The 23,085-nt window shown below is 46.6% G+C and overlaps 1 protein-coding gene across 2 annotated transcripts; it reads left to right on the top strand.

Annotated features, from left to right (window-relative positions):
- Positions 1 to 1,416: 1,416 nt before the first annotated feature.
- cttn (cortactin) lies at positions 1,417 to 14,276 on the top strand. 2 transcript variants are annotated; one of them, XM_079288029.1, is made up of 15 exons: positions 1,417 to 1,548; positions 2,519 to 2,612; positions 2,713 to 2,786; positions 2,871 to 3,000; positions 4,193 to 4,303; positions 4,751 to 4,805; positions 5,549 to 5,659; positions 7,064 to 7,174; positions 8,853 to 8,963; positions 11,056 to 11,111; positions 11,196 to 11,265; positions 11,348 to 11,592; positions 11,839 to 11,944; positions 12,674 to 12,742; positions 12,995 to 14,276. In XM_079288029.1, the coding sequence occupies exons 2-15, from the start codon at positions 2,529 to 2,531 to the stop codon at positions 13,129 to 13,131; spliced, it is 1,470 nt and encodes a 489-aa protein (XP_079144155.1). In that variant the 5' UTR covers positions 1,417 to 1,548; positions 2,519 to 2,528; the 3' UTR covers positions 13,132 to 14,276. The 2 variants fall into 2 exon arrangements, with proteins under 2 accessions (XP_079144155.1, XP_079144156.1); XM_079288030.1 differs by lacking the exon at positions 8,853 to 8,963.
- Positions 14,277 to 23,085: the final 8,809 nt, after the last annotated feature.

Below are 23,085 nucleotides of genomic sequence, written 5' to 3' on the forward strand. Positions count from 1 at the left end.
TACGGCTTGTTTGCGCAAATACGTCACAAAACATGTCCGTGTTTGGTATCCCAGCATGCCCAAAATCCTCATCTTTGCAAAGAAATCATCGATTTTCTTTCATTTCTTATGGTTTCTCCACAAAAGGAGCCCACACACACACTGTCCAAAGTCGCCATAACCGCTCCAAGTCGTATCTTGCAGCATTTCAACGGAAAAAGACACATTACAGACCCGACAACGTGCTAGCGGATGTTACCATGGAGCTACTGCCTTCAGAAAACGCTGGTACTTATAATACAAACCTTATTCTCCTCTTCCATAAGCCGTCAACCAACGTTTGTGTAACTGAGCTATTCTCATTCTCGTTCGTGCGCTCGTTCGCAGCCATTAAGCACAGCAAGTCCGCTACTCACACACCATGTCTTCCACCATATATACATAGTTTTTGCAATTTGCAAAGGCTAAAAATAAAAGGAAAATAATATAAAATCACAATATAAAGGGAGAAACACCTTTAGTGTGTCAGAATATCATGTGGGTACCATGTGTCCATTTGGGTCTCCAAATGTCCTTTTAGAGCTCCGCCTGGATCTCTTCATGAAGAAACTCTGTAGAATGGTCATACTTTGTCCAATCTTCTTCAAATTTGAGGCAGTTGTTCACTGATAGTGTAGTTACAGCCCTATACTGTCCTTTACCTGTACAGATACAGCCACCGGCAGTTATTTATACTGAAAGATACTTTTTTATTTTATGCGGACAAAAATCTTAAATTTTTACTGACTCCAAAGGCCCACTGCTCTGTTTCTGTATGACCTACAGGTGTTCTGACACTTTTGATGCATATAGTCAGAGTGGGCCCCGGGACACTTTGTCCTTGAACAGTTGGGCCCCGAGGTCAAAAAGGTTAAGAACCCCTGCTCTAGATTAGCTACAGATCTAACGTGTGACGGAGTAGACTGGTCTGACTCAAACCACTATGGTGTTATGAACTGTCAGATGAACTTTGACACGGTGGAGACTTTACAAATCTGACCAAAGAAATTAACTAAATAGAGTAACACCTTCATTTATACGTGAACAGTCTAAATATTCCATTTGGAGGTTTGTGAGTTCGAGGACTCGTTGACTAGTTGTGGAAAGTTCCTGTATAATATGGAGTACTGTCGGCTACTTCAGTAAAATGTTGAGGTACTGAAGTATTTATATTTTCTGATGCGTTATAGCAGAAAATCTCCATTTTTACAAAGTTTTTCATGATTTTGAATTACTTATTGTTTTAGATACTTAGTCATTCTTTATACCGTAGTTACTATTTCATTATTTTCAGACAGAGAGAAGGAGACAGACAGAGTAATGATCAAAAAATAATAAATCAGTAATTAGCTATATTTCACGTGCCCCGCCCATTTGTTGACGTCAGCACGGCGGAGAGATATTGGGAGACCCGGAAGAGAGCGCGAGTCGATCCCAGTAACGATCCTGCTCTCCCATCAACGGACTCCTTCCAGCAGCAGGAGTTGATCCACGCGACGAGACTCTGGTCAGAGCTACCTGTCGTACACGGTGAGTGTCGTCACTTCATTTAAAATGGATACCTGTGGGGAAACCTCACCGAGCTCGCGCTGAGTCAGTTAATCATTCCAGAAGGAGGGCTAGCTTTAGCTAAGCTAACATGGGAGGAAAAACTGGAGCAGGAAATACCACACACACACACACACACACACCTAAAAAAAGACGACACGCAGTCAGAATTCCCATTGAACTAACAGCGCGTGAATGCTTTGATTGACCTCGTTTTAATTGGAGGAATTCGATTTATATATTTGACTATTAACGTGTCCTGACCTGCTGTGACGTACGTGAGACGTGGAGCTTAAACAATAACTTGATTAATTTCATACTTGACATTAAATAACATGTTTACTTCATCCAGTTAATAGTAATTATTTTAACCAACTAACGTTAAATATGAACCATGTAACAGGTGTTCAGGTGACTGTCTGTTTATCTAGTTTCATAGATCATTCATTGTGCAGTGCATTTGAATATCTTTGGGTGTTGGGCTCTGGGACATTGTGATGGAACTGATGAAGATACTTTGCTCTGTACGTCGTGCGTTCTTAAGTTAAGCTGAGTTTGCCAAATCAACTTGGTATCTTCCAGAGTTAGTCTCTCTCCTAACATTGGAGAATCTGGAACCAGAGAACAGTCGTAGTAGTTTTTGATTGATAAATTACTAAAATCATTCATCATTTATCTAATAATTACATTTGGCTGAATCACCAAAATGTCCACCTCTACATGTAAGTATTGTATAAAGATATACTTTAAAAATCTGGTCCTCTGGAACACAAAACGGCAGTAAAATAGTCCAAACATAAAGTCCACTGACTTAGCCATTCCCAGAGCTCTCGACCGTATCCCACGGCCTTCTTCAGCTGAGCAAAACAATCTGAACTCCTTCGAGATGGAAGCTTTGATTCCAGTCTCTTTCTCCGGCCGTATGAAGTGTGCTCTTCTTGTTCTTCCTCAGAGTGTTAAAGATGTGGAAGGCAGCAGCAGGACAGTCGGTCAGTGTGGCTGTGAATGAAGACGGAGACGACTGGGAGACGGACCCAGACTTTGAGGTACCGATGCTCGCCTCTTCCTCACAACACAAGTTGTGCTTCACTCTCCTCCTCTTTCCCTCCTCCTCCTCCTCATTTTCTTGTTTTGCTGTATCTCTAGAATGACGTGTCGGAGAGGGAGCAGCGTTGGGGGGCCAAGACGGTGGAGGGCTCCGGACACCAGGAGCACATCGAGTGAGGAAGCCAACCATCCTGATTCCTCTGTGTGTTAAAGGACCCCACATGCGTCTCCTAACTCTGTCTCCTTCCTCGGCGTAGCATCCACCGGCTGCGTGAGACGGTGTCCACGGAGCACACCAGCCTGAAGCAGAAGGAGCTGGACACCATGCCCAAGGCCTCGCATGGGTACGGAGGCAAGTTTGGAGTTCAGCAGGACCGCATGGACAAGGTGAGAGGAACCACGAGACTCGAGATAAAGCTGGGACCGTGTTTCTGCTCTCACGCACGTTTACAAAGAGTTCTGGATGTACTGGAGTTTATTTAGGATTTTGGATGATGTGCCGTGAAGAATGCTGTTGCAGTCGTCGATTCTGGAGGTGATGAAGGCGTGGATCAGAGTTTCAGCAGCAGATGAGGAGAGTGATGGGCGGAGACGGGCCATGTTTTTTAAGTGGAAAAAGGCAGTTCTGGTGATTTGTTTGACGTGGTGTTCAAAGGAGAGGTTGCTGTCGAACATGACTCTGAGGTTGCGGATGTGTGGGGAGGGAGACAGAGTGGAGTTGTGACAGGTTTTAGTGAGGGATGTGGGACCGATGATGATCATGTCAGATTTATCGCAGTTCAGTTTGAGGAAGTTGGTTTGCATCCATGATGTAATGTCAGTGAGGCAGCTGGTGAGAGTGGAGTGAGCAGCAGTGGTGATGTAGAGCTGCACATCATCGGCGTAGCAGTGGAAGTGGAGACCATGTTGACGTATGATGTTACCAAGAGGGAGCAAGGAGAGGATGAACAGAAGAGGACCGAGCACCGAACCCTGGGGGACGCCTTGAGACAGAGGAGCAGTGGAGGAGGTGCAGTTGTTGATACTGATGAACTGTTGTCTGCTTGTAAGATATGATTCAATCCAGCAGGAGGAGGAGGAGGAGGAGGAGGAGGAATCCTCACCCTCATGTTCCTTCTGTTCACTTCGTTCTGGTTATCTGGTACAGCTGCAGATGAAAACAGCTGTATGGATGAATTCTTTCTTCTTGCAGCACTTTCTTTCTCTCTTTGCTGTAGTTTTCCTGCAGCTTTAGCAAAATATAAACCGGACCACTAGATCCTGGTTTGTTCTGTTAGAACGTCTTCCGTTCTGTAGCATTTCATATTATTTAAAGAGTTGTGAAGGAAAATCTTGAAGTCTCAAATCTGAATGAACTTTCTCTCTCACTGATCTGAGTCGGTAGAGGACGATAATCTGTCTCTCTCTCTGTGCCCCCCCCCCCGTGGTTATAGCAGCATGAATGTGATGACCGAGCACTGTGTTCATCTGTGATGAGTCAGACGTCACCACCTCAAACTTCTGGCTGTGTTTCAGGCCTCCAGCTCCTCAAATGTTCCTGATTCTCTTCCTTCGGTCTCTCTGTCGTGTTTCTTCACAGTCGGCCGTGGGTCACGACTACCAGAGCAGGCTGTCCAAGCACTGCTCCCAGACGGACACGTCCAAGGGCTTCGGAGGGAAGTTTGGAGTGCAAGCGGACCGCGTGGACCAGGTATGTCCAGAGGCCAACATCTGCATTTCTAAAAGAAATGTCACGCTCCTTCTGAGGGAAACTTAAACTGTCTTTCTCTCTCTCCCTCTCATATATTGTGCCTCTCTTTCCCTCTCTCTCGCTGTCTTTCCCTCTCATTGTGTCTCTGTCCCTCTCGCTCTCTCTTTCCCTCTCTCTTTCCCTCTCTCTCTCTCATATATTGTGCCTCTCTTTCCCTCTCTCTCGCTGTCTTTCCCTCTCATTGTGTCTCTGTCCCTCTCGCTCTCTCTTTCCCTCTCTCTTTCCCTCTCTCTCTCTCATATATTGTCTCTCTCTCTCTCTCTCTCTCTCGCTCTCTCGCTCTCTCGCTCTCTCGCTCTCTCTCTCTCTCTCTCTCTCTCTCGCTCTCTCTCTCTCTCTCATTGTGTCTTGCTCTCTCTCTCTCTCTTTCCCTCTCGCTCTCTCTAGTCAGCTGTTGGGTTCGAGTACGCCGGGAAGACGGAGAAACATGCTTCTCAGAAAGGTGACGTCTGGATCAGTTTAACACTAAATTCAGTATTGATCAGTAAATATTTCATCAGCAGCATCGCTGTGTACAGCATCACAGGGAACCACAGAGCTCTGGCTTCATCCTCATGACCTCACTCTGCACACAGGAGCAGAACATCTGCCCGAGTCCAGTGGTTCCTCCGCAGAGTCGGTACTGAGTCTAACAACCTTCTGTTTGCACCACGAGCAGGGCACACTCTCCTCCTGGAGGATTCACAGATGGCACGGAATGTGTTGTGATCATGACTTTAGCGCTAAGCTACTGCCGGTAACTGTTGGACAGGAATTTGGAATTGGGCTGCTGTGTTGACCACACACACACACACACACACACACACACACACACACACGGCCTGACTCAACAAGTGCAGGTCCTGACAAATGGAGTTATTTCTCTTCCTCTTGCTTCGCTCCTCAGCCTTTGCTCAGATAACGTCACAAACATTGTCTGTTTTCGTTCTTCTCTCTCGGTTGCGTGTGACGTGATGTTTGCTCTCCAGTGTTGAATAATACGTCTCATCCAGGTGATCGCTGCACACGGCAGCCTCCTCCAGTCTGCTGGTCTTCTGGGGGATATTGTTGTCCGTGTTCTTTGCTTTGAAACATCTTTGTTTCCCCTTTTGTGGAAACGACACGTCGGATGAGCTGTACTGAGTGGAAACATATTGTTGCTTCACCGCTCTCACACCGCTTCCTGTCTAACGTTGGTGTTCTCAGATTACACAAAGGGCTTCGGCGGCAAGTTTGGCGTTGAGACCGACAAGGTGGACAAGAGCGCCGTGGGCTTTGAGTACCAGGGCAAAACGGAGAAGCACGAGTCCCAGAAAGGTTGGTGTCCTCACGAGAACATATCTATCTGTCTGTGTGACTCCAGTATTAGACGACGCGTCACCAGAGACGTGGTTTCTGATGATAATCGTGCTTACAGAGAATGTTCTGTCGTGTTGGTAAAGAGTACATTTAACAGATGTCTATTGTGTTTCATGTGTAATAATATTAAGGCTGTAAAAATCTTCTGATCGGTCGATAGTTGAAGAAGTAAAAAATATATATTTAATATATATTCGAATATTATTTTGAATTCATAATTATTTCTACCACAGAACAGCCCTCACTCGCCGTGTCGCTCCCTGCAGCCCCCCGACAGCATGAGATGAGAGGCTCTGCTCTCCTCTTGTGTTTGAGGACTGAGTTCAACATGAGAGCGGATCGACCGGCGTCGGCTCTGAATAATATTCCCACATCGGGCCGAGTCACATGACTCGTATGGTCCGTTAGTTGAGATGAAAAACATGAAAGTGTTCCAGCGTCTCGGTCCCGTTGACTCCGGTAGTTTCGACCTCAGAGACTCGGAGGGGGAGGAGTCACACCCTCATGTCTGTCCTGACTTGCCTGCACTCTCACCTGCAGCTTCTTGTCTCGACACACCTGTGCAGACTTTACTGCAGCTTGTAGATACGGGCGTAGGTCGCCTCAGCAGTTCCCCCACAATGCACTTTGGTTGAGCTGAGCGGGTCACATGCTCTGATAACGAGGACATTTCAATGCTGAAGGTTTTAATATGAATATAAATGATCAGCATCACCGTAGAGACGTGCTGCCGTCTACGTTTACACTTCTGCATGTTTTCACGACTCTTAATCTTTGAGCTGATTCTGCCTTTTGGACAATCTGCTCTTCAGACTTTTAGTGAATGTTCCTCCACAAAGACGAGGAGGGGTTTATATTCCACGAGGTAACTCACCAGCACTTTACATGAAACATGCAACAGCCGGGGATACAACTTCAGAAACGATTTAATAACCGACACCAAAGTGTTCAGAAGAAAGAAGTGTGAGAGCATGAAGGATATTGTTTAAATGTACTTTAAACCTGAAGTACTGGAACAGGTCCTTCAGATAAGACCTCGAGGGAACGTTGCTGTGGACATCAAGTACATACTTGTACTTGAGTTCATCCATGTTGTAGTACTTTCTACTTCTATTACACTACATTTGATTGAGACTTTAAGTTACTTTTTACATATGATATGATGCAGTACTATACTACCAAACTAGCCGGTCGTATACAAAGTACCTGGACTCCACATCAAAACACTCGTACTCTGTTAGTGATGGAAACAGAATAATATAACATTATATAAGGAGACATTCTGCAGAATGACTTCTTTACTTTTACTAAAGTAATATTCAGAATCATTTTACGTGTGTGTGTGTGTCTGTCTGTCTGCAGACCATGCGAAGGGCTTCGGGGGAAAGTTTGGAGTGCAGACAGACCGACAGGATAAGTCTGCGCTGGGATGGGACCACCAGGAGAAACCCCAGCTCCACGAGTCCCAGAAAGGTACACACACACACACACACACACACACACACACACACACACACACACACACACAGGTCTCATTACTGATCAGTGAGCACGCTCATGGGACGTCCTGAGTAACGATGGTGAATACAATCGGACGAATGATGCCAAAATAATCTTAAAAACAAAGCATCCGGCTAGACACGGATTATCTTCAGCTGAAGCTGCTCAGTTTTATACTCGACTCCATATTGATTTGATAAATGAGTCTACTGTGAGATATATATATATCTCTCGATCTCGATCTCACCTGCTTCCTCTGAGGAAGTCAAACGTTCGATAAAGCTCATGTTGTGTTATTAGTCCGGTATTGTGCAGCGGTTTTATTTTAAGCTTTGTTTTGAGAGAATATTCTGTAAAGTTATTTAACAGTCAATGTTTTATTATTCATCATCTTTTGGATTTCAGTTTCCCATGAAATAAAACTTACTCAAATATTTGTGTTTGCTGTCGATTATCGTTTAGAAAGAAGGAAAATGGAACTTTAAACGAGGAGAACCTCTGTTTGTGTTCTTCCGCTCTGATGTGGGTCATTGTGGATCTGATGTGGGTCATTGTGGATCTGATGTGGGTCATTGTGGGTCATTGTGGGTCACTGTGGATCACTGTGGGTCATTTTGGGTCAATGTGGGTCACTGTGGGTCATTGTGGCTCTGATGTGGGTCATTGTGGGTCACTGTGGCTCTGATGGGGGTCACTGTGGCTCTGATGTGGTCTTTCAGAGGTTGACCACTTCCTCAATCTGCGGTTGAATTGTAAAGCTCAGAAAGAAGAAGTGAAAGCACAGCTCAGGTTCCTGTTTGCATGTCAGCAGCAGCACAGGAACGTTCTGCTGGCGGCTAACGAGCATCAGCAGCATGTTGAAAGTAGTTTTCTCTTTGAGATGAGCAGTTTAGACTTTCAGTGCAGCCTTCTAACCTTCAGAAGCTCTTCTCTCTACGTTTGTACAATGGAGGCATTGTTGTTCTGGAGGAGGGATGAGATGAGGAGAACTCAAAGTGGACCAACGGGACTGTTTGATAAGTTTATTAAAAAGACAAGAAGTGCAGTAACAGAACTGACTGAAGAATCGGGCTGCACCTGCTGCACCTCTGGCCCAATGTGACGAGTCTTTACTGCACGTAGCCTCTCGGCCCTCTTAGGAAGGTCAGCGCTCTGAGAACATGTACGGCTGCAGCGCGGTGCACCGCATCGGCCACTCAACGTCCCGACCGGTCTTCTCTCCTGAGAGGGCAGTTAGAATAGAGAGCAGGTACCACAGGTTCCTGCTCTTCACACTACCGTCCTCGTGTGCGAGTCATTGCAGAATTGCGGCAGTGTGTGGTTGATTGCGTGCAGCGTAATGTCTCAGGGAGACATCGATTATTGTTTCAATGTATGTTTTAAATCTCCTTTACTTTTGCCTTCATGCTTTTAATGGTTTCATGTGAAGCACTTTGAATTACCTTGTTGTTGAAATGTGCTGTACAAATAAACTTGCCTTGCCGTCATCTGTAGACGGAACATTGTGACCAACATTTGGTTTTCCTTAAAGTTTCCTCTTTTAAAACTGGAACGTGAGCGTTTGTGAGCCCTGAAAGGTCTGCCCAGTGTCTCATTGTCTCTATACGTCTGTCTATTTATGTGTGTGTGTGTATATCTGTGTGTGTTGCAGACTATAAGCGTGGGTTTGGAGGGCAGTATGGTGTAGAGAAGGAGAAGCAGGATCAGTGTGCTCTGGGCTATGAGCACAAGGAGGGCCTGGCTAAGCACGAGTCCCAGAAAGGCACAGACACCCTCCTCCCTCCCTGTTATCCCTCCCTTCCTGTTATCGCCTCCCTCCCTGTTATCCCTCGCTCCCTGTTATCGCCCCCCTCCCTGTTATCGCCTCCCTCCCTGTTATCGCCTCCCTCCCTGTTATCGCCTCCCTCCCTGTTATCGCCTCCCTCCCTGTTATCGCCTCCCTCCCTGTTATCGCCTCCCTCCCTGTTATCGCCTCCCTCCCTGTTATCGCCTCCCTCCCTGTTATCGCCTCCCTCCCTGTTATGCCTCCCTCCCTGTTATCGCCTCCCTCCCTGTTATCGCCTCCCTCCCTGTTATCGCCTCCCTCCCTGTTATCGCCCCCCGCCCTGTTATCGCCTCCCTCCCTGTTATCCCTCCCTCCCTGTTATCGCCTCCCTCCCTGTTATCCCTCCCTCCCTGTTATCGCCTCCCTCCCTGTTATCCCTCCCTCCCTGTTATCGCCTCCCTCCCTGTTATCCCTCCCTCCCTGTTATGCCTCCCTCCCTGTTATGCCTCCCTCCCTGTTATCGCCTCCCTCCCAGTTATCGCCTCCCTCCCTGTTATCGCCTCCCTCCCTGTTATCCCTCCCTCCCTGTTATCGCCTCCCTCCCTGTTATGCCTCCCTCCCTGTTATCGCCTCCCTCCCAGTTATCGCCTCCCTCCCTGTTATCGCCTCCCTCCCTGTTATCCCTCCCTCCCTGTTATCGCCTCCCTCCCTGTTATCCCTCCCTCCCTGTTATGCCTCCCTCCCTGTTATGCCTCCCTCCCTGTTATCGCCTCCCTCCCTGTTATCGCCTCCCTCCCTGTTATCGCCTCCCTCCCTGTTATCCCTCCCTCCCTGTTATCGCCTCCCTCCCTGTTATCGCCTCCCTCCCTGTTATCGCCTCCCTCCCTGTTATCGCCTCCCTCCCAGTTATCGCCTCCCTCCCTGTTATCGCCTCCCTCCCTGTTATCGCCTCCCTCCCTGTTATCGCCTCCCTCCCTGTTATCCCTCCCTCCCTGTTATCGCCTCCCTCCCTGTTATCCCTCCCTCCCTGTTATCCCTCCCTCCCTGTTATCGCCTCCCTCCCTGTTATCGCCTCCCTCCCTGTTATCCCTCCCTCCCTGTTATCGCCTCCCTCCCTGTTATCGCCTCCCTCCCTGTTATCGCCTCCCTCCCTGTTATCCCTCCCTCCCTGTTATCCCTCCCTCCCTGTTATCGCCTCCCTCCCTGTTATCGCCTCCCTCCCTGTTATCGCCTCCCTCCCTGTTATCCCTCCCTCCCTGTTATCGCCTCCCTCCCTGTTATCGCCTCCCTCCCTGTTATGCCTCCCTCCCTGTTATCCCTCCCTCCCTGTTATCGCCTCCCTCCCTGTTATGCCTCCCTCCCTGTTATGCCTCCCTCCCTGTTATCCCTCCCTCCCTGTTATCGCCTCCCTCCCTGTTATCGCCTCCCTCCCTGTTATCCCTCCCTCCCTGTTATGCCTCCCTCCCTGTTATGCCTCCCTCCCTGTTATCCCTCCCTCCCTGTTATCGCCTCCCTCCCTGTTATCGCATATATATATGTATATATATATATATATGTGCATGTGTGTGTGTGTATATGTGTGTGTATATGTATATATGTATGTGTGTATGTGTATATATATATATATATATATATATATATATATATATATATATATATATATATATAAAATCTGTCAAAGACTCCCAAAAAAGCTTAGAATCGAACCATCACACTGTTTAATAAATCGGTGTTCACTGATCCCACCAGCTGCTCCGCCTCCATGCTGCCTGTTGGCTTCTGCCCTCATGCTGTTGCATGATGCTTTACGGCTGATCTCCAGAGCACAGATTGAGCCAAGATGGCTGCTTGACCCCCCCCCCCTCCTGTCTGGCTTATGTTGAGACCCTGCTTCACGATTCCTTTCTGTTTCTCCTCCCTACAGGTTTGCATGAGCTCATCAGACCAGAGACCTTTCTAATCAGTGTGTCCCTCAGTGAAGTCTATGGAGGACGTGTTTAGAGGCTAAATGCTGGTCTCTGCTCTGGTGATGCTGACTGTGGTTGGGCCGAACAGAAACTGACTCTTTAAATCTCCTGTTTGTCACCAGATTATTCTAAAGGATTTGGAGGTAAATTTGGAGTCCAGAATGACCGTATGGACAAGGTAAGGTGTGTGTGTGTGTGTGTGTGTGTGTGTGTGTGTGTGCCGGCGGTAGAGCTGCGTCTCACTCTATCTCCGGTGTCACAGAGCGCCGGGACGTTTGAGGACGTGGAGAAGGTGACCTCGTCTTACCAGAAAACCAAACCCGTGGAGGCCGGTAAGCGTTCGTCAGCTGTTGGTTGAGTCCGAACTCGTTACGTCGTTTCTTCATTCTGCACATTTCTTTCCCGCCCCGTCAGCCGCCAACAGCACGGGAAGCATCAAGGCTCGCTTCGAGAACATCGCCAAGCAGAAGGAGGAGGAGGACCGGAAGAGGGCCGAGGAGGAGCGAGGCCGTCGGCAGGCCAAGGAGAAGCAGGAGCAAGAGGAGGCGCGCCGTAAAATGGAGGAGACGGCCAAGGCCCCCTCTCCCATCCCTGCTGCTGCAAGTCCCAGTCCCAGTCCGACCCCACCAGTCCAGCCAGCTGCCGCCCCGGCATACCAGGTGAGTCATGGTGCAGGTAGTGACACAAAGGAGCTGGTCTTCATCCAATACAATCATCAAGAATACAAACGGTGCCCTCTTCTGTGGTGTTCAGCACACATCTTCATGTTTCGTGATATTGTGGCTTTCTTGGTTTGAAGAGAACCTCCTCCTGGCACCAGGGAAGTTCCTAACTCACTGAAGCCAGATGTGGTTGCATGTAGCAGTGCTCTCTGTCATTAAACAGATTATGTTTGTGTCCAATAGAAGACGGCGGAAGCTGAGGAGAACAGAGAGCATCTGTACGAGGCGGTGCCTCCGAACCAGGAGGAGGACCTGTACCAGAACCCCGAGGAGACCAGCCCACCAGCAGGTGACTTTCATTTACCTGGTCGCCGTACGGAAACAAGCAAATGTTTGTTATTTATCCTCCAGACATCATTTATTAGGATTAATCAGCTGTCATCTTCTTCTCAACCTTTAAAGAAAAGCACAAGAGACAGACTTGAGACTTGAGTACAGCTTCATAGTCCAAAGGTGGAGAATGTCTTTGGTCCATCGAAATATTAAAACAGTCAATGGCCAGTTCATTAGGAACACCACACGATGAACATGTAGCAACATCGAGGCACGATTCCAACACCAATCCCCTAAAATGTACCAGAGCTAAACGAGCAGCCGAAGAAGAGGAAAAAGTTAAATTTCACTTTACCCATAACCATAAATGATTGATGACGTTTTGTGATTAAAAGTTCTGCTTGAGAGCAAATCAATGCTGCTAAGATACTCCGATGTATCTGCACCAGTTTTGAGTGGTGTCCAGCTGTCTCTCTGTCGCCCTCTGGTGGATGAACCGTGGTACTGCACTCACCCTAAAGGCATTGGCCTCCAATATAGACAGACGTGAGCTGCCCAGATAGCGGTGTACCAGATCGATGGAAACAAAATTGAGGCAGTCTCCGACGATATCTTCTCTAAAATGTAATTTGATATCTCGGTGGGAAACGAGTGGCGTTGATGTTGAGGAGCGCTAGCGTCACGTAGCTACGCCTCGAACATCAGTACCCGCCGGCGTTAATAACTCACCGTCTTCCTCTTGCAGGCGACCAGTACGAGTCGGGCGGCGAGGACATCGGGGTGACGGCGGTGGCTCTGTACGACTACCAAGCAGGTGAGACTGGAGGGCCGGGGTGAAGGGGGCTCGGTTCCACCAGGACTTACAACTGTGGGAAAAGTTTCAACCGAAATCAGTGGATTTGTTTCGCATCGCTTTGAGCGACTGCAAACTGTCTCACCAGAGTTCATCGCTGCACAGAGAAAAGAATTGAAGTTCTGTTGATCGACTTAACGGATGAACTGACTGAATTCAGCTCTACAATAGTCTCGTGCTCCTTCGTCACATTTCTTTTTCCCGTTTTTTCAGCCGGCGAAGACGAGATATCCTTCGACCCCGACGACATCATCACCAACATCGAGATGATCGACGAGGGCTGGTGGCGAGGCGTGTGCAGAGGCGCCTACGGCCTTTTCCCCGCCAACTACGTGGAGGTTCGGCAATGATGAAAAGAAAAGAGGAAGGAGACGAGTCCACACTTTGGTCTTTTCTCTCCTCAGCTCGGTGAGAGACGTCCTCAGGTCTCCTAGCCTCCTTTCCTTTGCTCCTTTTTCCTCATGGCTCGTCTGTCTTTTCCTCTGTCGGATCACTTAGTTTCTCTCCGTGTAGCAGATGGAGTTACCTTAGAATCATTTTCTGGGCTTTGCAGTAGTTAAAGATACAAAATGTCACGTGGACGTTCTGAGTTCACTTCCTGCCACAAGTTGCATTTTGGATAATTTATTCGAATCAACTTCAGGTATCGTTGCTTCTTCACATGTTCGAGGATGTTTAGTCTCGACCAAAGACCAGAGTAGTGACGGCAAAAGAGCTTGAAATGTCTCGACTGAGCTCCGACTGCTCCGTTCAGTAGCTCCACCTTAACGTAAGCAGCAGTTTAAGGTGGATCCTGATGTTCATCCCACTGTGGACCAAAAAGCTGCTTCGCTTCCTCGGCCTGTCTGCCTAACGTCCGCTGTGGTGCGCAGGACTTTAAATCCCTCGTCGCTTCTCGATGGGAAGAATTCAGTGAAAGCTTCGTGTCGTACGAATCTCCTTTTTCTGATTTATAAATGATCAAAAATAAGCTTTCCTGCTTTTTGCAGATGTTCATTCAGAGTTCCGAGGCCATAATACTAAAATAGTGCAGCTCATAGTATGACTGTAATCATCTCCATACGTTCTACTGGTTAAGTGTTGATATCATGCAGAGTTAGATGTACAGAGAGGGATCGGGATTCATGACGCTTTGGCAAATAATAGATTTGAAGACATGTTTTTGTTTCCCAGCGCCGAGGCTGAAATGTTGAGGGAATCCTCCAAAACACAAAGGCTTCTAACAAACTGCTCGTCTGTGTTCGGCAGGTGTGTAGCTTAAACAGGTGTCTGTGTGTGTCTCTGTCTGTGAGAGTGACGGCATTAAATTCATCTTCGGGGTTTTGTATTCAATCAATTTAAAAAGTGACCTTTTCAAATGCATTCTTTTTATCTGTACTTCTGTTTGCTTGAGTCACATTACCTGCTTTTTTTTTTTTGTTTCAATAAATAAACTATGAATTATTAGCTTGTTTGGTGCGTTATTCTAATCCTAATAAAAATAAGTTCATCATTAGTTTGACTCGATCATTTTATGTCATTCATTTCTGCAGCTTTTATCAAAACGCGTACAAAAAGAACATTCAGGAGGCTTAAATCAACTTCATGAGGCTCTGCTACTTTTTTAACATTCGACTGTCAGAGTCTTAAAGTCATAGTATGTTGAAAAAAAGTCATTAGGATAGCATACTATGACTGTTTTTATGATTCTTTTCGACACGCTATACTATGACTTTTTAGAACGTATACATCAACTTTTAATTTAAATTTATTTTGTATAACCCAAAATCACAAATTTGCTTTACAATCTGTACACATACGACATCCTCTGTCCCGGGACCCTCGCATCAGAACAGGAAAAAGAGGAAGAGACCTCAGGGAGAGCAAGAGAAGAGGATCAGGATGAAGTGTGATAGATGTCATGTGTACAGAATGAACAACATTACAGGGTTACAACACATTCAATGCATATGACAAATGATTCATATGAGAGTAGTGAGCAGAACCAGAAAATGCATTTCCTGCTGAAAATGCGTTGGAATGCTGAAAGCTGAAATGAATTGTAGAAACATTGCTGAAAGTACAGAAATGGGAGACTATCTGTCTGAAAAATGTTGAAGCCTGAAAGCATTTAAACTGCACTGCTGAAAAACCTTCTCGTTGAAATGTCTATGGTGTCTGTAGCTGAAAGTATGAGGAAGAAGAAGGCTTTGAAAGTTGAAGTATAACAGGATTTGAAGATTTTCTCCATAGCGATCCCATTCAAAAGAAAGTTGCAAAAAGCTTAATTCAAAAAGTTTAAAGATTACAAATATGAAAAGTCATTTCACACCTCTCTTGAAAGAGCTGAACATTTTGATATTCGAACGGTTTCTGTAGCTTAAATACTTTTCAGTGGTAGTGATATTTGTAGTAGTAGTACTAGAAGTTGTAGTGTAAGTATTATTAGCAATGGAAGTATTAGTAGCATAATAAGTACTAGTTGTAGCTGTAGTAGCAGTAATACTAGAAATATTAGCAGTAGTAGTAGTTGTCGCAGTATTTTTAAGAGCATTCATTATTTCAACAAAAAAGCCTAATTTTGAGCTTAATGTTTAAATACAGTTAATTCATGAGACTTTTATTTTGAAAGGGTTGGACTGGGTGGGGGAGAGGAGACATTCATAATGTTTGAAACACATAAACTGGTTATTAAATGACAGGCTTCATCACAAGCATTCCAGTTAGAATGAATGAATTTTATTTATAAAAGCACAGACATCACAAAGTGCTTAACAGAGCAGACATTTAAAAGCATAAAAAACACAATGTGACCCAAGGGTCAATAAATTACATACACAGAGAAAAATAAAAAAAATAATAAATATAAAATAATAAAAGATTTTATAAAAATTTAAAACATTTTAAGAGCAGGTCTAGGACATGGGTTTTTACTCAAACGCCAGCCTAAACAGGTGGGTTTTGAGCTGGCTTTTAAAAGTATCCACAGTATCTGCGAGGCGCAGAGTTGCAGGCAGAGCATTCCAGAGCCTCGGGGCCACTGCCTCAAAGGCTCGGTCACCACGGGGCCACTGCCTCAAAGGCTCGGTCACCACGGCTCTTACATCGTGTGCGTGGGACAGAAGACCTCGAGCGTTTGACCTGAGAGTGCGGGCGGGTGAATAGGGGCGAAGTAGATCAGCTACATAAGCCGGAGCCTGACCGTGAAGTGCTCTGTAAGTGATGGGGAGAATGTTGAAGTGTATCCTAGATGCTACAGGGAGCCAGTGGAGAGATCGGAGTACGGGGGTGATGTGAGACCGTCGGTTTGTCCTGGTGAGTAATCTGGCGGCAGCGTTTTGGATGACCTGCAGACGGTTAAGAGCAGATACACCGAGTGATGTGAAAAGTGAGTTACAGTAGTCAATGCGTGAAGAGATGAATGTGTGTATGATCATCTCTAATTCAGGTGTTGATACTGCAGATCTCAGTTTACTGATATTTCTTAGATGGAAGAAACATGACCTGGACAGCTGCTTAACATGTTGGTCAAACGACATGGATCGATCAAAGAAAATCCCAAGATTGCGCAGGTTGCAATGGGCAGCAGAGGAGAGTGGACCAATACTCTGCCTGATCATGGGGACAAACTCCTCTGGAGCAATAACTAGGACCTCCGTCTTAGAGTCATTGAGTTGTAAGCAGTTTTCTGCCATCCAGTCTCTGATGGCATTGACACAGTCCAGGAGCCGAGTTAATGTGAATGCCTCGCTGGGTTTGAATGACAGATGGAGTTGGATATCGTCTGCATATAAATGATAGGACACATTATAACATTTTATAATCTGCCCCAAAGGTAACAGATAAAGGGAAAATAACAGAGGCCCCAGAACCGAGCCCTGCGGTACACCACAAGACAGTGGAGAGGTAACAGACACAAAATCACCCACAGAGACATTGAAACTTCTGTCACTGAGGTAAGATGTAAACCAGTCTAACGCTATGCCAGATATGCCCACCCAATCACGAAGCCTCTTAATCAGGATGTCATGGTCAACAGTGTCAAATGCAGAACTGAGATCCAGAAGAACTAACACAGAGCAGTCACCTGCATCAGCACACATGAGAATGTCATTTGAAACCCTCAGGAGAGCGGTTTCAGTGGAGTGTTGCTTACGAAACCCAGACTGGAACTTGTCGTACATGTTGTGCCTCTCCAGTGCAGCAGTAAGTTGTTTGGCCACCACTTTCTCTAAAATGTTGGACAGGAAAGGCAGTTTTGATATGGGCCTGTAGTTCATGGGCAAAGCTGGATCTAAGTTAGGTTTCTTTAATATGGGCTGGATAGTGGCATGTTTGAAATAGGAAGAGACAATTCCTGTAGACAATGAGGAATTGACAATAGATGTTACTGCAGGGCCAATAGTTAGCAGAACTTTCTTAAATAGAGAGGATGGTATAATATCCAGAGGGCAAGATGATGGCTTTGTTTTGTTAATTAAGTCCATCAGGTCTTGAAGGCTGATGGGCTGGAAAGAGTCCAGAACAGCAGGAGATTGCGAGGAGCTACAAGTAGATGAACAGATCCCAGGCTGAATGCCAGACCTAATACCTGTTACCTTATCATTAAAATAGATAAGGAATGTGTTGCAATCATCAACAGAACAGCATGGTAATGTAGAGACAGACGGTGAAACAATTCTCTTAATTGTGTCAAACAGAATCTTGGGATTTCTCTTTGAGGAAGAGATTAGGTTGGCAAAATAAGCAGTTCTAGCTTCCTTTACTCCAGTATTAAAGGAAACTCTGAGGTCTTTGAGATATGAGCGATGCACTTCTAGCCCAGTAGCTACGACACTTCCGTCTCAGGCTGCACACAGCGTCTGTCATCCACGGAGTAGTGTTATCGGCAGCCCTGGTCCTTTCCTTAAGAGGTGCCACTTTATCCAGCAAAGTGGTGCAATGTTCATTAAATGACTGTATCAAGTGTTCAACATCATTGAGATTTGTGTAAAAGTCACAGCAGAAGTGCATAGAGAAATGATCAGCTGTACTCTGAGTAATAATGCGGGAGTGGAATGTTTGTTTCAGACACAAGGGGTCAGCATTGACAGAAAGATCAAAGAAAATACATTGATGGTCACTGATCAATAGGTCCTCACAACGGGTATTATCAATATCAAGACCCAGAGAAAACACAAGGTCCGAGGTGTGACCACCCCTGTGAGTGGCGCCAGAAACATGTGAAATTAAAAGATTCAGTAATATTGAGAAACTTAGTAGCTATACCAGGGGTGTCCAAACTTTTTTCAAAGAGGGCCAAATTTGATAATGTGAAAATGCCCAAGGGCCAACAGTCCCTGCTGACATTATTTTAAACAATACAAGTAGCCTATACATACATTGTTATTTTATCATTTTATTTTCAATGACAGCAAATAGCAATGTAACCAAATGTGAGCATTCATGTGTGAACACATCTCAACAACTATTCTGTTTCTTTCACATCTTGAAAGTCAGATAACAAAGAACAAGCCTTCTAAAAGCTAATTACATAGGAACCGATCAATATTCTCACCTCAAGACAATCTTAAATATGACTTAGTGAGGGTGATGAAAAGTTGTCTAACATTTAAATTCAACACACATGAAACAGGCTCACGAAAAAAATCAAGTTGTCTCTTCGTATCTGATGATAGCTCTTCAGTGTTACGAGCCAGGCAAACATTAGCAAACTCTGTCTTCTTCTCGGGGCAATTATGTTTTCTGCTATTTTCATAACACAGTCTTTGATAACCTCACATTCCGTAAAAGGTTTGTCATGTTTAGCAATTACCACGGCCACTCCGCAGCTTACTTTGATGATGTTTTCATGTGAAAGGGGCCGCTGCTGTGTGGCCAAGTTATCTTGGAGTTGCTTCACTTTTCTAGCACGGACGCTCTCTGATAGCTTGTTGTAGCATTAGCACGTTTGGTCCCGTAGTGTCTCTTTACATTATATTCCTTAAACAAGGCAACAGTCTCATGACAAATTAGGGAGACACAGTTGTTTCGGTTTTCGGTGAAAAAAATATTGCAATCTCCACCTCTCCAGGAAGCGGCGGCCCTCGTTATCGACTTTCCTTTTTTTACTTGCCGTAGCCATGACAGTTCAAGGGTCAGAGCCAATTTCAAACAGCCAGACAGTTACAGAGTGGTGCTGCCACCATGAGGTAAAAATAGGAATTGCATGTTGAATTTGTATGATTTACTCATTCCGTTTTGACTGTGCTGGCGGGCCATAAATAATGCATTTTAAGACAGAAGGCGCGGGCCGTATAAAATCTGACCTCGGGCCGTGATTGGCCCGCGGGCCGGACTTTGGACATGCCTGAGCTATACAGTCTGTGGTATCATTGACATGCAGATTAAAATCACCAACCAGAAGCACTTTGTCTAGCTTGATAATAGAGGTCAGAAAGTCTGTGAACTCTGATAAATACTGACCTGCAGGACCTGGAGGTCGGTAAATAAAAAAACAGTAAAACGGCTTTAGCCGGCCCACTTTAGTCAGCTGCAGTTCAAAAGTAACATAGGATTCTGTGCTCCCCAAGTGGCAGGAAAACTGATTCTTCAGTTTTACAGTCAATCATGTGAATGGGAGTGAACAGCATGCTGTGAATTAGCCGCTAGCAGGCGGCTACCCAGCTTGTTAAATGAATACCATCCTTCTTAAAAGCGGAAGAGCGGCCCCAACACAGATTAAAATTGTCAATGAAGCTCACGTTGTTGGTCCTGCAGGCGGCCTGGAGCCAGGTGTGGAGGCTGAGGACTCTGCTGAACCGCTGTGATCCACGGCCGAGTGTTGGACTTGGACCACTGATAAAAACAGACAGTCCACAGCTGTTTAAAAAGCTTAAAAGATTTGTAAAATCCATCTTGGTCAACTCGGACTGGTGGAGGGCTGTGTCGTTGATTCCCACATGAACGATAATTCGCCGAATAGAAGCCGGGAGGACGCGCAGCAGGCCAGGCAGTGTCAGCAGGATGTCTGGAGCCGTTGCTCCGGGGAAACAGTGTGTCTCCGCGTTGAAGAAACGGGTGTTCCTGATTATTGAGTCCCCGACTATCAGCGTCGTCGGGGCGAAGAGGGGACGAGGCGGCAACACTGCGCGTGCAATACGCGTGGATGGAGGCGAGGATTCAACCAGTGGTGGCGGAGCAGACGAGCAAGGACTGAGAGAACGGGCGACCGAAGCTCGCCGCGGTGCTGGTGTAAAGCACGGTATGGAGCGGCGTGTCCTGGGGCGAGAGGAGGGCTCAGGAATGACTGGCGTAGGGATGTCGGTGGACCCGGGGCTGTGGGTCCCCCGAGGCAGCAGCTGGGATGATGTAGGAAGCTGGGAGTCCGTAGTCAGAGGAGGGAACTCGTGCAGGGCAAGGGCGTCAAATCCATTCTTCAGCTGGACATCGAAGCCATGGGGTGTAGGAGATGTGCGTCTCCCTCTCCGGCTGCCGCGAGCACAGACCAGGGACCAGGGCTCGTGATGTGATGGAGTGGAGCTGACCAGGGCTTTAGGCTTAGCTGCGAGCCGTAGCCAGGAGGCCTCAGGAGCTGCGACCGGAGGAGGTGCCGCGGCAGCAGGACTGGAAGCGATGGACTCATGCACGCGGTCGCTGGCTGTGTCGGTTTGTGATGGACCGAAGATGATGGTGTCCATGAGGTTCTCGGCATACTGGATCCTGTAGAGCGTGGATTTCCCTCCAGCTCTGTGATTTTATCCACCAGGCGGGCGCAGCTGACACAGTCGGATGGAGAGGTGAGTGAAGCCATAGCAGATCTGGTGGACAATTTGGCTCCAGCCCGTAGTCCACAGCCTTGTCCAGGTGTTAGCAAAGGTGGAAGCTGATTCACAGACGGTCCCGTTTTCAGTTTGACCCTCTATATCTGTGGTCTCCGTGGCGTTAGTTAGCTTCAGAGCCCAGGGCTAACAAACGAGCCAGTAGTAGCCCAGCAGGCTAACTGATCTGGGGAACGCAAAAACCTAAGAGGTCTAGTACGTGTTGGCTGACATCGTACTACTAGTTCAGTTGACACAGATCAGAACAGCTAGGGAAATTGGAAGGAAAACAGGAGCACAGAGTCAGCGACTCATCACTCTCTCGGGTTTTTATTTTGAAATGGGGTGTGTGCGGGGTGAAATGCCTCTTAAAATCTCTGAGACCTGAGACCGAGAGAGCGAGAGAGAGAGAGAGAGGCTCTGATAGCTCTGGCAAACTTTCTCATTTGGAGATTGTCCGATGTTTTATCTTTTACAGCTTACATGACTGTTGTCCTGCTCTGCCATGTCTTTCCTCATCTCTCCCTCTTGTGTCGCGGTGTGTGTAAATGTCACTCGAATCAGAAAACTTATCAGAATACTCATATCTGATTGGCTGAGCTGCATCATGTATATCTCTAAGTTATGTGTGTGCGTGTGTGTCTCAATTCAGGGGCTGCATCCTTCGGAGGACCCAGCCTTCGCGGTCTACGTGGGCCGCGTCCTTTGAGGACCGCGAAGGCTGGACCGAGCGGTCTCCGCAATGAGACGACCTACGCTACAGAGGACTTCCTGTTTGCATCACCAGCTGTTTGCCCCCGCTCCCCTCTTGCTGCTCCCGTGGTCTAGAATCCCTGCTCAACAGGATTATATGTCATTTATATAAAACGCACAGGCCTAAATTGAGGGAAATATATATTATTTCTGTGCTCATGTAGGACAGTGGTTCTCAACTGGTCTGGCTGCAGGGTCCACCGTCACCCCTCAATGACGTGCAGCAACCAATTCCTCTCTACTGGAGTGACTCTTATGATTTAACTTTCACAACTGCCTTGAGAGACGTATTGCTCTGCTACCTCATTACTCGTCTCAGCCCCCTGTGTCACGGTGTGTGTACATCTCACTGGAGTCAGGAAACTTGTCAGAATGCCCATATTTGATTGGCTGAGCTGCATCACGTGATTGTTTCACGATAGTCACGTGCTCGCCCACTGACCAATCACGGCACGCTGTACCTCACTGCAGGGCTGTACATGGAAACTGAGCTGCACGTAATGCTGATGTAGCTATAGGCCGGCTAGCAGGCTCTGACGCATCAAAGAATACGCCCAACATGTCAAACTAAAGATCTGATTGGTTGAACACTGACAATCAACAATATCGTCCCCATTCACTTAAACTGCACATGGATTCACTTGAGAGTGTGCAGGCCTCTGTTCTTACCTAGAGACACAGCAGTGGCGGGCCGTGCATTTTATACCTATGCCTTCACTGTTGTCCTGCAGCTGAAATACCACCTTATAACCACATGATGGCGCCACAGATATTATCAGTTTCGAAGGCTGACATACGTATTAAATGTATTAAATGTACGTAACATTTGGTATGAGACTTGCAATATGTTTGGAGAGCACTAGAGCATCTGGAAAACGCAGAAGCTTATATTCAGGAAAATATAATGTTTTCTGCGTTCATGGAGGACAGTGGTTCTCAGCTGGTCTGGCTGTGGGAACCACCAGCATTCCTTAATGACAAGTCACAGCCCAAAGACATCATCTTGTGATTTTACTTTCACAACTTGAGGATTGTACGTACTGCTCTGCAGTGTCTTTCCTCGTCTCAGCCCCCTGTGTCATGGTGCATCTCACTCAGTCAGAATGCTCATATTTGATTGGCTGAGCTGCATCACGTGATGTGATTCACGACCCGACATGCCTCTGCTGTTAAGTTTCATGATAGTCACGTGCTCGCCCATTGACCAATCACAGCACACTCTGCACCTTGCTGCATGGACACTGAGCTGCACTCATGCTAACGTCAGTATAGGCCGACGAGCAGGCTCTGATACGTCAAAGAATACGCCCAACATGTCAAACTAAAGATCTGATTGGTTGAAGACTATGACAATCAACAATATCGTCCCCGTTCACTTAAACTGCAAATGGCTGCAGGCCTCCGTCTGCAGGCCTGGGTCTCTGTTCTTACCTAGAGACACAGAGGTGAGATCTGATTGGATGAAAGCTCTACTTAAAACAAGCTGCACTGGAAGCAGAGCAACTGAGGAAGACAGTAGCTGTGCAATGAGAACATAAGATAATGAGAAACATATTATAATACATGTTGTGTATTTCTGAAAAATTATTAAATAATATAACTTTGGGATTCTGTCAGAGAATGCCTTGCTGGCCCTGACGGCCCACCACTAAGCAATGAGCAAGTTAGTGTCAGAGTGAAATTGTGTGAAGTCCGTACACCACTGTGTGAAGTCACTACGTATCAACATGATGACGTCCAGCCCGCTCTCAACTGATGGTGAATGAATCATGA

Source organism: Melanostigma gelatinosum, assembly GCF_949748355.1.
Source record: "Melanostigma gelatinosum genome assembly, chromosome: 2".
Lineage (NCBI taxonomy): Eukaryota > Metazoa > Chordata > Actinopteri > Perciformes > Zoarcidae > Melanostigma > Melanostigma gelatinosum.

Bases quoted from the DNA above. Each gene is read 5' to 3' on its own strand.
- cttn (XM_079288029.1), top strand. From the start codon at position 2,529: ATGTGGAAGGCAGCAGCAGGACAGTCGGTCAGTGTGGCTGTGAATGAA. The intron at 7,175-8,852 runs GTACACACACAC...TGTGTGTTGCAG, and splicing joins GCTCCACGAGTCCCAGAAAG to ACTATAAGCGTGGGTTTGGA. The intron at 11,266-11,347 runs GTAAGCGTTCGT...CCGCCCCGTCAG, and splicing joins AACCAAACCCGTGGAGGCCG to CCGCCAACAGCACGGGAAGC.